The following is a 16148-nucleotide window of genomic DNA, read 5'->3' on the forward strand; positions in this document are numbered from 1 at the left end:
ACGCTCGTATCCATCGCTAGTTATTAAATTAAATCATAATTTACACGCGTCGAGTTTAATCAGCCTGTCAAGTTATAATGGCAATAAAAATATGACGTTTTTCTTTTGGTTCTCTATCATACCCTTATTATATTTCTATATTAAGTAAAATGGTTTCCAAAAACAATAAAGTCATAAATGCCGAAGCGATTTTTCATTTTCATCGTAAACGTCCGTATTGTCTCGGCCTCGTTTTATTCGGCCAACGGAAACAATGTCAGTCTTATTCATGAATTTCTGAATTTTGTTACGACTGTAAAGTGTGGGGTTTCCTTGAACCAATGCGGCGCCGTAATGTTTTCATATTTTATTTTTCTTATTTATTTGTTGAACTACATATTTAAACCGACAATAACTAGTAACAACCTGTAAATTACCCACTGCTGGGATAATAAGGCGTCCTCTTCCATTAAGGAGAGAGTTTGGAAAATATTCCACCACGCTGTTCCAATGCGGATTGGTGGAATGCACATGTGGCACAATTTCTATGAAATTAGACACATGCAGGTTTCCTGACGATGTTTTTCTTCACCGCCGAGTATAAGATGAATCCGCAATCATCGGTTAAGATGCACGCGTTCTAACCACTGGGCCATCTGAGTCTAGTAATTGCCTGTAATAAAATTAAGTATTGTAACTAAGACGAAATATTACCGTACCGTACAACCTACTTCCACCACTCAACATGTTCCAAACCTTCAAATGGAGAGGAAGCCTTAGCCCAATAGTGGGAAATTTATAGGCTGTTGCTGTTGTTGTACAACCTACAACAGATTCCGTATTCGTTTGTTGTTTTTCAAACAAAATAGCATATAAATTTGATCATATATATTTATAGTATAAGCAAGCGTGCCGCGCTGAGAAAATATTAATATATTTTTATTAACTTTCGACGGACTAAACCGCGTCAGCATTAAGTATCTGTATAAATATATTAAGTTATATCCGTGCAATACGTTCCAAAAAAAACATTACCACTATCATAGATAATTATTTTTTGGAAAATTAATAAATTTTTACATAAAGATAGCAATGCATCTTTTTCTTAAAAGTTCATTCGAATTTATTTCATAATTTTAATCGATATTTAAAACGAGACATCATTATCGAGTATTATTAAACAAAAACCGAAACAAATGAATCGATTAACGCGCGAATAGAGTTAGTGTCGCATAAATATTTCATTTGACGTCGATAGTTGGTTATCGGTCGTGTTTACGACCTTCATAAAAATCGCTACACATACAAATGTTTTATTGACAGTTTATTTCTTTATATCATTTGTTATCTCTCGTATTGTGAAATGGCTTTATTATTATAACCAATGATATATATAAGTATGTATTATATATGCAATGGGAGAAGCACTCTCCGGTTAAGAAGAATTGAGATGGTCCTCCAATACACTAAACCGGTTCTGCAAGTAATCATCAACATCAGCCTGTATTATTCCTGGATGTAGGCCTCTTCATGACGCGCTACTGAGTCCAATCTTCAGCCCTTCTCATAATAGGTCTACCGGTCACCTTCCGTACATCAACGCTCCACCGTGCCACAGGGCATCCTACACTACACTTGCCGATTCTTGGCCTCCGCTCCAGAACCTTCTTGTCTCAACGGCTATCAGTTCTTCTACAGATGTGATCGGCCCACTGCCGCTTCAGCTGGTTAATCCTCTAAGCTATGTCGACCACCTTCGTTTTCTGTCGGATTACATGCTGCATGTAATGGTGCATGTTAACTAAACAGTTTTTACCTGTATTTGTTCTTGCGATCTTTTATTAAAATAAAATCACTAGATTATCTCAGTTCTAATTTTTTTATTAAACCATTAAAAAAGCAAGTGTCAAGTAAAGTTTACTAATTATTTTTTGTGCAATTGTACATCCCAAATTCTCTTTGAATAGCGTATATATATATATCAATATCCTTATCGTTTTGGACAAAGATTTGAATAATCTAAAGTTCAAAGTTGTATTTGTTAAAACGTCGTATGTAAACTTCGAAACCGGATTTGACGAAAACGCGACGAAAATTACACTTGAAATAATATTGACTCAAGCAATCTGCAAAATAGGAGTGCCTTTCTGAAATAACAAAAATATCTCGCCGACCGATCTTTGTGAATTTTCGCGGAACATTTTAATATCACTAATAGATTATTCGTATCGATTGCTGACAATGGGATTTGATACTTTTGTTTGATTAAGAATACATCCGTATATACGTAATGTATCAAGTCTATTTCATCTCGCTTTACATATATTTATTTCGTATTTAATTATAATTTAATGATTGATGAGACGAGAGATCGGAGAATCAAAAGTGTCCGGTTTCCTTCATTATATCAAAATATATTTTAGCGAGAATCTCGATGCGAATGACAAAATAAATATTTTCAAGCGACATTTTATGATGACATATGTTGCTCCGACGAGGCCTGAGGTTTGTTCGACTGATCTAAGTAAACCGTACCTTTCATGTATATTTTATTCTTGATAATATTTTGATACGAAGGGCCCTTGTATCACATTCATTCAAATGACATATTGGAGGAACGTTTCAGTATGTTTTGATCGGAAAATATTGAGGATTTTGCTTTGGAGAGTAAAACTAAATACATTTTCGTGAGAGGCAATATGAGGAATTGATTTTGGACGACGTTCATTCAACGCTAGATCGTATTTTAGTACTGAGGTAAATATTGAATTTTGACTGTTTTCATGTATATCTCCTAATGGTCTTGTGGCTTGAACACATGATTTTTTACTTAAGATTACGAATTCAGACCCGTGAGATTCAATGTAATTATTTTTTGCTTTTAATTCATCTCGTACCTACTGGGAGTAAACATTCACCGAAAATGTACACGTGTATCCGATACGAGTATGACCCCAGCTTGGTGCGCTCCAAACCTTTTCAAGAGATGTTAGAGGCAATTTTTTCTAGTTTTTCTTGAATGGATTTCATCCGTGTGAAACTTATGAAACAATTTTCTGAATATATAGTTCTCATTGCAGTTTAGAATAACTTTCGCGGCATGAAATTGTAGTTTTCTTCTTTGCTCATATTATATTCTTTGTTTAATAAATTGTATGTTATTTAGTTTACCCGTAATCTTTTATATATTATGTTAATATGTTCAAAAGAAAGTTCAATTATCTGCTACTTATAAAACAATTTAAAATCGGTCTCCATTAACTTGAAAGATTATTATGAATACGTAATATTGTCTTGTTTTGTAACGCAATACACATTTTCTTAACAAAATTTCCATCCAAGATGTTCTTTGTTGTGAAAAATGTTATTTAATTTCCAGCAATTATTACACGCGCTCTGCAAAATTACTCCAAGGGATAGGGCTTTCTATCAGTTATTTTTTTTTCCAAGAACGGTTCTTCTTTCTACAATGAACGCTTTATATCTTAAAATGGGATTCCCGCTGTTAGGGTAATCTTTTTATACTTTTATGCAAATTGTTTGGAATATTTCTAAATGTTTACAATTGCTTGTATATCTTTTTATATCATATATATTGAGATTGGCTTATGCAAAGCGGAAGTTGCTTTATAATAGTCTTTTATTGAGTTGTAATTTATATCATCGAATATTATTTATACCTCATCCCAAAAAAAATTATGAATATAATTGTGTGTTTATTCATTTGTGTAAAAAAAAAAACGAACACATATTTTCTTTAGAAACGAAAGTTTTTAGATTAAAGACATTGTGATTCCTTATCCAAGGCTTCGAATTTCGTTGTTTAAATTTAAATTTATATTCATTTTTCTGAGCGCTCAGAAACTCATGCATGTGGAACTATCTCCCAACAATTTATAATCTCCCGAGGCAACGACACGTGCCCGAATAAGTCGGAGAGCGCGATTTTTGCGAGCAATTTCGTCATCAGCATCTGTTTCGTTTTGTGGATAAAAAAAACAAACATTACGAATGACATGTGGGCTTTATTAACTGTCTCGTGTGACGGATAACCGGGTGCCGGCAGGTGCGAGGGAGTGATATTCCGCCACATACAGATTAGCTCTACGAAACACGCTCACGGATCATTGTTCACAGCCTGTCTGTTCTGCTAGACCTTTTGTGGTGTTTTGGTCAAATGGCTTCTAATATTTGACAAGACATTCACTTAAACTGTTACTCATGAAACTACATATATATAACTAAATATATAAGTAAATTAATATATTCAAATCTATGCTGAGATAACGATTCAAAAGTGCTTGTAAAAGCCTACTTGAATAAAGAATATTTTGATTTTAAGATATCGTTAATATCATAACTATAATAACAGTCGACGACGTAGTAGAAATAGTTGACGTCATAAATATATATTCCAATGAGGCCTATAAGAAAATTTTAGATTAATTGTAAATTACTTTCGGATAATGATTTTAATTATATACAAATCGAAAAAGTGAGTGTATTGCTAAACCATGGTCATAGTTAATCTTAGTTTAATAATGTTACTCAAAAGAGTTTAACATAAAGGAGGTATCATATTAAATAATATTCCGTTATATCGTTGATGAAACATTTTTCCCGCGTTTTATCACCGGTCAACAATCATTTCTCGTTTTCATTTAAACTCGAGAGTTCGCGAGCCGTATTGTCTCCGACATTTATATATATTTGCTTTATTCCGTTGGGTGATTTATTCTTGTGCCCAGTGTTTACCTCTTTGTCATTTCGCCTGTCTTAAATTGAGATTGATCCAAGGCAAGGGGAGGGTTGATGTGTCGCGCGATGCTAATGTTATTTGTACAGTCACGGGCACATATGTGAATATAATTGCAGTATATTTATGTCTGAAACATTTAAGCCTTTTATAGGCCGGTGTAGATAATCTGTGGTGACTTATAAAAAAATATCAACATAATATAAATGCGAAAGTTACTCAGTGTTTATGTTGTTCTACGACCAAATCACTGAACCGAATTTGATGTTTTTTTTTTAAGAAATTTAGCTTTAAGAAGTGCCTTTATAGGGTACTATTGTTTACTTAACACCTCACGATCAATAATAAAAATTTAAGTGAAACCGCGGTCCGCAACATGTATTTAAAAAATCTTTCTTTTTGTTACAGAGAGGCTCTGACGAGCTTCTTTCGCAGAGTGGCGTCACCGTCATGGCGCCCGCCGCTCCACACCATGCTGACAATAACAACCAAGACTCAGCCGCCAAGAAGGTAACATTACTTACATATATATATTTGTAGTACGACACAACTTAGATGTAGCATCGGTAAAATTCGTAAAACCGATCACATCCGAATTGAGTACGCTATCCCAAATTATCAATATTTATCTATGTGATAATGATCTTTACACAAACGTAATAACTTATAATATCATATGATCTTAATATATTCGTCAATTTGACGAATAGCATCGAATGGCGTGATAGGAAGCTATTTCTACTGGTTGTATAAATCGACGGTAATCGGTTTCATTGAATTTACCGATGCTACATCTAAGTTGTGTCTTACTATACTTATAATTAGATATCATATACTTCCGGCAGAGTGGTATAACATAATACCAATAAAACTTTACCCAAGGAAGGTGAAAATCTGAAATATATAGGAGTGTCTAACACAGTAAGATAGACCTCTAAATACATTTTATGTTACGATAATGATTCGATAGATTGGAATAATTATCGTAACAAAAAATATACATATATAAATTGTTTATATTATAGATAAAACGTTGTAATGTTATATCTAATTGATCGATCACTTTGTTAATGCTGAAAAATGTTGATATCAAATATTGTAAGTCTAAGGTATCAAAATAAAGGAGCGCTCGTAAAAGGCCAGCACGCCCTAAAGGGACATCCCTAGCGGCTTTAAGAGCCAAATTTTTATTAATCTCTATCCGACTTACAGATAAATTTCTTATATATTGAATAAGAATTGAATTAATAATTTTGAACGAATGAATCTTGAAAGTGATTTCGTTCATAAATCTTTTATCGATGTCCGTATTGGATATATCCTAATTAATTTTCGATATTACAATCAAATTCTTACATTTTTAGTAGTAAAATAACTAAAGTAACAAACTGAAGCATTATGATAATCCCACTGCTGGGCTAAAGCTCGCTTCCTCTGCTAAAATATGTATATAGTAGATTCTCATCCTACATAGTTTCTTAACGTTGCTCTTTTATTTACTTTGAATTGAATGTGAATGAAGATTAAAAATATAAATGTTATGAATTCTATTTGAACATAATTTTACGGTCACTTACAGCATACGAGCGATTTGAATGGTTAATAAACGATTGAATTTTTTGTATCATATGGTTAAAATCATTATTCTACGAGCTAAATCTGAAACGAATTTATTTTTTCGTTTCCTATCAAGGCTTAGAGCTTAGTCCATCACTCTGCTCCGCTGCGGATTTATGGACGAAAGCTTGAAATGTTAACAAGTAAATGAATATTATTTGGAAAGTTTTCAAACAGAGTTAGACCACTCGAACCTCGTCCGAGCTAAATTTCACCTGAAACGTGAAGTACTGTAATAAAAAATAAACAATCATGTTTTCCGTTGCATAGTTTTTTCGAGTGTATTTACATAAACTGGGCGTACGCGGCTCGTAAATGCACATTTTGTTTGGCGCTGAATAAACAAGACAAATATTTTTTTTTTCGGTACCGTCCGATCGCTAAATGGATTGTGTAATCTATTACTAACCTAAAAAGTTTTATAGATAGAAACATATTATATGTTATTTTCTATACAGTTTCGTCTGATTTCTGTAATGGGGATCTATTGGTTTTAATAAGACATGCCGTGTATCTAGATATACTGGCCCACCCAAACCAGACTACAACGAAACTACGAGTAATCATTTGGCGCTAGTAATAATTCATTTTACTGTGTGATCAGCTAATCAGTTATAATCAACAACAATACCATTGCTAAAGTACTATAGAGCATTAGTACTACAACTTCAAACACAAAAATCATAACATCTTAGTTCCTAAGGTTGGTGGTACATTGGCGATGTTAGATAAGAGTAATGTGTGGTGACCACTTACCATCACGTGGCTTATTTGCCGACCTAACTTTATTTCAAATATATATAAATATGTTTTATTATAATGATCACGTAAAAGAAATATATATCTACGTTGAATGAAAAATCTCTTACTTGAGACCCATTCAGCTGTATAAATAACGAAGGGTTATAATTTATTCGATACGAAAACTTATTTAATCATATAGAAATGATTTATATATTTTCAATAAATAAGGTCAACTTAATGCTTTGCTTTTTATTATACACGATATTTAAAAAAAAAAACAATAATTGTATACACGGAACTACATAGAAGGGACAACGTTTAAACATAGATTTAACGAAGAATATATTATTGATTAATTAAATATATGTTAAGAAAGGTAAATAGCGTATACACATAGTACATACGTAACTTTATAATAGTTATCTCAAATTTAACAGTTGAAAATTTAATTGCAAATATATAAAATATGAAATATGATTCTTTGAAAACAATATCGGTTACGACCCAAACAATTTATTGTCCATAAATAATTTGTTAGTATAGAAAAACATAGGTAAGATTTGGCAAGTATTTGCTCTCACTAAAGCACTCTGAAAAGCTCGCCCCAGTAATCTTAATTACATTGTGATCTCGTTACAGGCCAGTCCTAATTCATAATTAAATAGAGTCGTCTCTCTCTTACGCTATTTTATTTGCTTCTTTTATGATTGTACGATTGCGTCCACTTTATTTTTCCAGTGTAAAAATTTAAACATTGCTGTTTTTCAGCCCTTTCTGTTACTTCTCTGTTGCTCTGAATATTCATTTAAAATCCATCAGAGGAATAGCAAGTCGTTTTTTGAAGAGTGTATTTTTTTTTTTCTGTTTCTCCTTTGTCGTCAGGAAACACCTCGCGCCCTGTTAAATTTGAATCAAAACCCTGAAATATTGAAAACAGCTATTCTAAGTGCAAATTTTATTATATTTAATTTTAATTTCTGCAAATGCAAACTGTTTTTTTTTTTGTCCTATTTATTTTCATATTCAATTAAAAATGTACTTATAAATGTTTATTTGGTGACTATGAGGAGGTCGGGATAAAATTTTTGGCAACGTCAAAACTTCGAATTCCAAGATTTTTGTTCAATAAAAATTGGAGACCACTCACCACGCTTATCCATATATTTTTATGATACACGTAGCTGTTTTTATACACCATATGGAGGTTTGGTCATGATGCATTTCCTTCACCGTTGAGGGCAAGATGAATCTATACTAATAATATTAAATATAAAAATAATTCTTACATCTTTTCACGCTTAAACCGCAGAACCGATTTACGAATTACCGATTTCGATGAAATTTGTTAAGGATATAGGGTACTTCCTTTAATGCAACCTTCAAGATGGTAAAATAAGGGAGGTAATGTTTGCTGTGCTAATAAAATTAAAAAAATAGAAAATTTAAATACGTCTCTCTCGTATCTCGTGTGAGAACTCGTAATCAAACGTGTTGAATCAATAATTCCACTATCCGTACCTCTTGGATAACATCATAAATTCTCAATACTTACAACATTTTCGGTTCATTGCAAGTACCTGCAAATTAAAAAAAAAATACTAATATACCTTCGCTCCTCTGAACTGGGTCATTAATGTCCAAATAAAGTAATTAATTATGTTTCGTATTTTTCCTCATTTCCTCGACGCTGGCCTGTAAAAACGTAGAGAACGCTGCGAAGTGAAGATCAATCAAAGCAGAGAATGCTGAACGACTACTTAACCATTTACGAGCTTGTCTAACGAAATTACGACTTTGGACTTATTTACGGTTATAAAAATATTTATTTCCATAAAAATAAACTTTGACTCGGAATGATTTCCTCATTTCTTTATATCCAGTACTATGTGTCCGACCCGTCTTCGTTTGGGTGAAATAAGAATCGGAATTTACCGATCACTTACTCAATCTGGGTCCACCAATTCTAATATACAACGAAAATTAAATCGCAATCGGCCCTTTTACGAAGACCAATTTAGTTACAAACACAAGTACATTAGATTTATGTGTATAAAGAAACATCTGCCTTAATACGCTAAAGTAATACGTTTTGATAATATAAATTTTACTATAGTAGTCAAAATATTCTTTATTCAAGTATGCTTCATAAAAGTACATTTGATCGACATGTTACAATGTTGACTTCAATTCTTCTATCGAGAAGAACCATCGTGAAACTGAAAAGTTTCTTTTCTCCACTTCTTTAATTGCAGAGTATGTCAGTAAAGTACAATTTAATTGTCATACATATATCTTGATTAGAAATCATACAATACTAACGACTACACGATTATTTTTAGTCTCACTTGTTTTGAGCTTTGAATGTCATTTTTTTTAATTTGAAAGTTAATTTTCTTATTAAAACGTATTTAATATATCTTACTATAGGATATTGATGATATGTACATTGCATAATACAAAATACATTTTGTTATTTGCATCGAAACTACAAACGTACTAACCCTTCAAAACAAAAATGCCACCCCTTTGAGGGTTGAAATTTCGAAAACTTTGATGTACATGTTTATCAATTCAATCATGAAACACAAATAGTGAATATCAAGCGGATCGGACCACTTTTTTATTTTCATAGTGACGTTTCTACCCCAATTCTTACATTGGGGTAGAAATTTCCAAAAACGACGAAATTTTTATGCGATTATTTTTTTAAAAAAGACACTGACCCATATATTATTTGTACCCAGAAGGTATATAATATTTCAGACTTCTTAGTTCAAAATTTATAGACTCCTCATATATACTTCTAAAACCTATTTCTTCTTCTAATCTCTTATGGGGTCGATTAAGGAAAAAAATGTACCACATTAACCATAAACTTGTTTAACATATCTCTTAATTTAAAAATAACTAACTCTGTTGGTCTCAATAAAGAACATTCATTTTCATTTCTGTCAAAAGTCCTTTCTAAGAGAGTTTACAACGTAATGGACAAAAAATAAGTCATTCGGACTTATAGTTAATTTAAGACAACCTCGACGACCAATAAAAGCAGAGAACGAAACCACACGCGGCTACTAGTATAATATAAATATTGAACCAAATAACCTCTCCTCACCTTTAAACACGTTAGAAAGAGATAGCAACATTCCTGTCAAATTAATATAGCTCAGAGATACCATTATCTTTCCGTGGGTTCTTAACTTGAGAAAATAACTAAATATGTTTCAGTAAATTTCGGCATGATAATAGGCCCTCGGGTATAGGCGAATTACAATATCTTTATATAATGTAACGTGGAAGCGAATTAAGTCAGCCTTAATGTTCTATTAAAACAAATTGGTATAAAATAAATTTTTTTTGTAACATATAACGACGTTGCACTAATGATAAATTTAAAAACAGAACCATCGTACCCAATTAAATTCGATTGTAAGTAGAAGAATAAATTATATACCGTCGTATTCATTTTCAGAGTTTTTTTTGTAAGCTACGAATAATAACATACGTATATAATATCAGCACGTTTATTATTCTCCATTTCGTCCGTAATATATCTGAAAATAGTATAAATGTAACGGATTATTTCTGAGAAAAATAAACCATTGAATACTTCACAGATGAATTCCCTAAAGGAATATTTTCCGTTTATTAATTAGTATGGAATATAAAGAGCCTTTTGACTTTCTTTCCGTGTTATGTGTTCATGAGATTATTCATTATTTATTAACATCGCGACTAAAAGTATATTTACTCACGTTAATAATTATATTTTTTCTCATTATGTACGCTGAACTTAATTAACTTAACATTACCTTGTAAAATAATAGTGACTAATAAAGATCTGCAGTTCTATTCTAGAGCTGTCCCAGTTAGAATATTAACCGATGATTTCGGGTTTATACCTGCCTTCAAGCTCCACTGATTTTTCATCAAAATTCAGCAGGCAGTCAGTAAATTAGTCATTTGCTTTTACATTTCATCAGAGGTGAAGAAAAATACCGTAAAGAAATCTGCATGTATCTGATTCACATGAGTATCCACTAACCCGCATTGGAGCACGTTGATATTTCATACCTTCATCTCAAATTAAGAAGAGGCCTTAGCACAGGCCGGCTTTTTTTTCGGAAGTCACTTCACTAATGATAACTGACATTTCATGATCTTATTCTGCAGTCAGCTTTATTTTTCTCATCCATTTCTCTATCTCTATTCATATCCCCAGTTACTTGTGTCATTACCAATCACCTAAATTAATTTGTTCTTTTAGAATTGTGGGAATATTCTTTTACGAATTACCACAACGAGATACCATAAACAAGAGGTATCCGGAATTTCTGGACTAATGCCAAATAACCACTAAAAACAAGCAGTGCTCTCTGTTCTAGTAGAGCGCTACTACATTGGTTAAGCATGCTCAATTGAATTAGTATACTCACTTATTTGAGCCAAAAGAGAATTGAGAATTAGAAGATGGAGAAGTTTTCGGCAAAAATAATTGGTAAAAATAAATAAATTTCTTATAATAAATTGCTTTTGATATAACACAAAGAGTTATCTATTTATTTATATTAATATTAATTAATGATAAAATATTAATTTTATATTGAAGGTAATATTAATATTTTAAAAATTCAACGTAAAAGTTATCTGGTCATTTGTTAACGATATTATCCGAAGCCTGCCAATTAAAAGTTTACCGAAGCTGTCTTCGTATTTGTACATAATCTATTAATAAATATGGCAGTTTATAACGTTTCCATTTGATTACTGTGCAAATAAGTTATCAAGATATTGTTCGTATTATACTTGTAATTATAATTATTAAACATACAAGTAATTATAACATTCGCAAATAATGTTCGGCGCGAGAGAATTTATCGTAATAAAGATATACTGGCTTGAGAAAGGTTATATCTTAAAGAGTAGTAGATTCTTGTAATTCGTGACGGTAGGGAAAATATGATCCATGATTTCTTGTCTGATCTTCTTGGAAAACGCCGAGTTGTACCTGCTTTGTATAAAACCATTTAAGCACTTGAACAATATTTGTAGGCAAAGCTGAATACAACCTATGCACATGAATATGATTTAATTTGACTGCCTCGCTAGTATCTATAAGGTCGCAAATTCCGAATCCTGGACTCAAACCCCATTTTGGGCCGATAAAATATTATTGGATTTTCTCGTCAAAAAATTTCAGAGTTAAAAGTATGTACATTCCGCTCTGCTCCCAAATTCTTTCAGGGCATATCAGATTTGCCAACCAATTCGATTTTAAGAGTGAGACAAGAGACAGTTTACCTGTGTTTGGGAACTCACTTGTGCACTAAAATATGCCCTTGGTCACCCATGAAATTGGCTGATTCAAAACTGGAAATTTACAAAATATACCCAAAATCCCCTTAAATGACTCTTTAAGGAAACATCTCAAATATTAACAGTATTTTAACTTTAAGTATTACTTAAAAGGATAATCTGTCCTTAACTATTTATCTAAAGGTAGGATACTCCACATATGGTAGGTTTAAGTTCTTAAGTAAAATTTGAAGATAGATTAATTTACCGTTAAGCTAACAGCTTAGGCCTTAGTTACAGGTGAAAGTTTCAACGTCAAATATTAAGGTACCTTTATAAAATAACAATTTATTACTTAAAAGATTTTAAGTCTATCCTATCTTCTTTGATGTTTATTTATTTTTAATTAACTAAACTCTGGGAATTAATTCAAAATATGTTTATAAATATTTAATTAATAACTTCTTAGACTTCGATAGCATTACCAATAAGCCGTTCTAGGTAGCTCAAGGAATAATATCAATGATAAAGGTATCATCAAGTCGAGAAACTGGAACAGCCTGTAAACATCCAAAGGCTTCACAGGTTTCTTGGAAAAAATGTGATGAGATAATTCCACCTAGCTACACCAATGCAGATTGGTGAATGCAAATAATTTATCAATGCAACACATTCCACTTTCTTTCATGAGTATGAGAAATTATAAAAACATCCTCATCAACCCCTGTTGCTTGCATGGGTTTGATCCTTTAATATTTTGTGTAAATACATCTCTTCTAGCTATATCGACCATCTTGACAGGAAAAAATAATATTTCAATAAACACGATGGACCCAATCACTGGAAAAACTGTCCAATTCCTGGCGAAAAAAATGCCAAGTGATACCTTTTTTTTTTTCAATTCTGGCAACTAAGTCAAGATTTAATATTTATGGATGAAATGTGATACGGCGCGGATGATTTAAAGTGTCTGATGTGGAAATCGTTCCTCGCGGATTTTCTGACCCAGCGATTGTAATGTCCTTTACGTTTTACGTACCGTTTGTTTTCCTTCACGGGAGTAGAAAATATAGAAAAATGTACCTTCAAGGTAGGGTGAACGTATTCCGCGATTTATTCCTCCCTTTGCAACTCACTTTGGAAAATATATATTTTTTATTTGTTTACTTACGGAGATTTGCTTCTTTTGATGTCGATTGTACGAGAATCGTATTGTTGGGATACAAGATGTTGTCTGTATTTCCATTTCGTTAGTGGTTTATTAATGGATTGTTCATGTTTTGTATTATTTGGACAGTTTAAATTTCGAACAATCACGTCGAATATAATATTGTAAGTCAATTTTTAATTAGCCGTAACATTACTTATTCAACGTCTATTAACAAGTGAAGCATTGTTTGGGTTAAACTTATTTGCTGTTATAGCAAAGGAGCTGGCGGGAATTTGGGTGAATTAATTTGACATATTTTATGTCAGTGATAGTTTAATCAATTAGATTCAACTTTGATAAGACGGTGTTGCTGAAACTTGTTTAAGATGACACGTTTCTAAAGATAATCCATGAAAAGTTCTTATAAGTCCAATGGTTGCAGTTGCTATATATTTAATTATGACTTGAATTTTGAGAGAGATTTCGCACATGATCTTCAGAGTGAAGTTTTGACCACTAGTTCCCAAAACTTCATTGGCACAACTAACGTAACATTTCAGATCTAAGGGATGATTAATACAAGCCAGTAATGTCAATGGGAGGTGGTTACTTACTATCATGTGACCCATTAGTCAGACTATCTATACTAATATTATATATGTGGAAGTAACTCTGTCTGTCTGTCGGTCGCTCTTTCTCTGTCAAACCAATGAATCGAATTTGACGAAAAATGGTATGAAGCAAATTTGAACTCCCAGGAATAGACTACTTTTTTTGCTTAACAAGACAACCAACGCCTAAAACGCGAGTATAGTCGCGGGCAACAACTAGTATTACATAATTAAAAAAAAAACAACACTTATTGTTTCGAGACAAGAACTAAAAAGTAACAAATACGCACTTGTTAAACTCACGTGATGAATCAAAAGATATAAGAATCGTCGAACAAGTCCGATAGACGCTCAGAAACTCGTGAATCTTTTTGATAAACTTGTCAATGACCAAGTAACGGGCTCCTCATTTGTCAGACATTTACGCTTCGTTGAAAAAAAGGCGAGCATAAAAGAATGTTTCACGGAATCCCGTAATTCCTTTGGAAAGTTTAACTTTGCTTGATATTCCTCTTCAAGATATACTTATCTTCTATACAAATCTTAACATCTTCATACAATAGTTTCCTTAAACGATTACATTTATTTACTCGGTCTGGGTAGGTTTCTAACAAATCCTCATCTCTACCGCAAAGAAGCGCTACTTAGTATTTTTGTATTCCAGCGCAAAGGGCCAGTGAGCCAGTGAAATTACAGGCACTTGGCTATAGCTTCTCACTTACCAATATTGGTTTGGAATTGGCGTTGGTCAACATTTATTATAGCGCAATCGAATGCCCAACATTGGGGCAAATATTTTACTCCTTATATTTGATTATATTCTTTATAAACACGTATTATGTTTTCTCCTTCTCAAGTAGCGTGGCTATTTTAGTACCTTCCTTCTTTTGTTAATTTATTAAATTAATTGAAATTCGTTTTCAATTATCCTAATTAAAGATTATTAAAGCAGTATTTTAGCGATTACGAGATGGAAAATCGTAATATTATTATATTATTCGCTTTCTTCTTTAATTAGCGTAATTAATCTATTTTTTAATTCAAAATTGTGTTACCGAATTAATTTAACACAATCGTATTATATAATTAACTATACCACATTGTTTGTTTATTTTACTTTCATGATTTTTTTTGAGAATTATTAATAATATAAAAGATTTTTCTTTTCACAAAATGAGCAAATATAAATTTATTACTTCTCTTTCTCGACTTCGCTGGGGTTATTATTTTAAGGGACATTACGCTTTTACAATAAGACCTTAGAAAGCTTTTAATAATAATTAATTTTGTGTGGCAAAGATTAAAAATCTTAATTATGAACCCTTTATGAACAATATTTATTTTAAAATAAATAACCCTCAAAGTTTCTTCCATTGTTTTTTGTCTCAGTTCTGAGATATTTCTATTAAAATAGATGTTACATTTTTGATTATTAATAATCAATATATTCCTACTTTATTAAATAAAGATTTTAATTTTGTCTTTCCAAAAAGTTGTTTCAAAGATAATGAATATAAACTTATCCGAAATTTAAGTACTTTTTCATTAATCTCTTGTGATACGTCCTTAATCAGGTAACTATTTTCACCTACCTAGAAACTGAAGTGTCACACAAAGCTACAATGTATTGGGGGCCCCGGTTCGGGCCCGCCGCCGTAATCAAAAGGCTCTCGGGGGAACAATTGCGCCCACATCGGGTCGGGACCGATAAGCCTCAACAATTATTCTAGATCGACTTTTCAATTATCCAACCGACTCTTCCAGGGAACAGCTTTATTTGTGTATATTAGACCGGTCACTTTGTACGCCATTTAAACGTGTATTCATACAAATATAATTCTCAATTAGGCGAGCGGAATGGGAATCATGTCATCGCTTAAATTAAAAATGCTTCACATCGTTTACAAATTATATTTCCCGTGGTATCTTAGCGTTGTGTCTGGGTGTTAGAAGTGAATTAAAATGGGTGGAAGTATAAAAGTATGTGTTTTATATG

At 32.2% G+C, this 16148-nt stretch overlaps 1 protein-coding gene across 10 annotated transcripts in view; it reads left to right on the plus strand.

The window, feature by feature from the left end:
* The window catches only part of LOC124530653 (polypyrimidine tract-binding protein 1), a 506488-nt gene that overhangs the window by 434790 nt on the left and 55550 nt on the right, over window positions 1–16148 (plus strand). For all 10 annotated transcript variants that reach the window (XM_047104894.1, XM_047104897.1, XM_047104895.1 and 7 more), the window contains one exon: window positions 5144–5245. In XM_047104894.1, coding sequence (XP_046960850.1) covers window positions 5144–5245 — 102 coding nt within the window. The remainder of the gene's footprint in view (window positions 1–5143; window positions 5246–16148) is intronic.

This window comes from Vanessa cardui, chromosome 6 (genome assembly GCF_905220365.1).
Source record: "Vanessa cardui chromosome 6, ilVanCard2.1, whole genome shotgun sequence".
Taxonomy (NCBI): domain Eukaryota; kingdom Metazoa; phylum Arthropoda; class Insecta; order Lepidoptera; family Nymphalidae; genus Vanessa; species Vanessa cardui.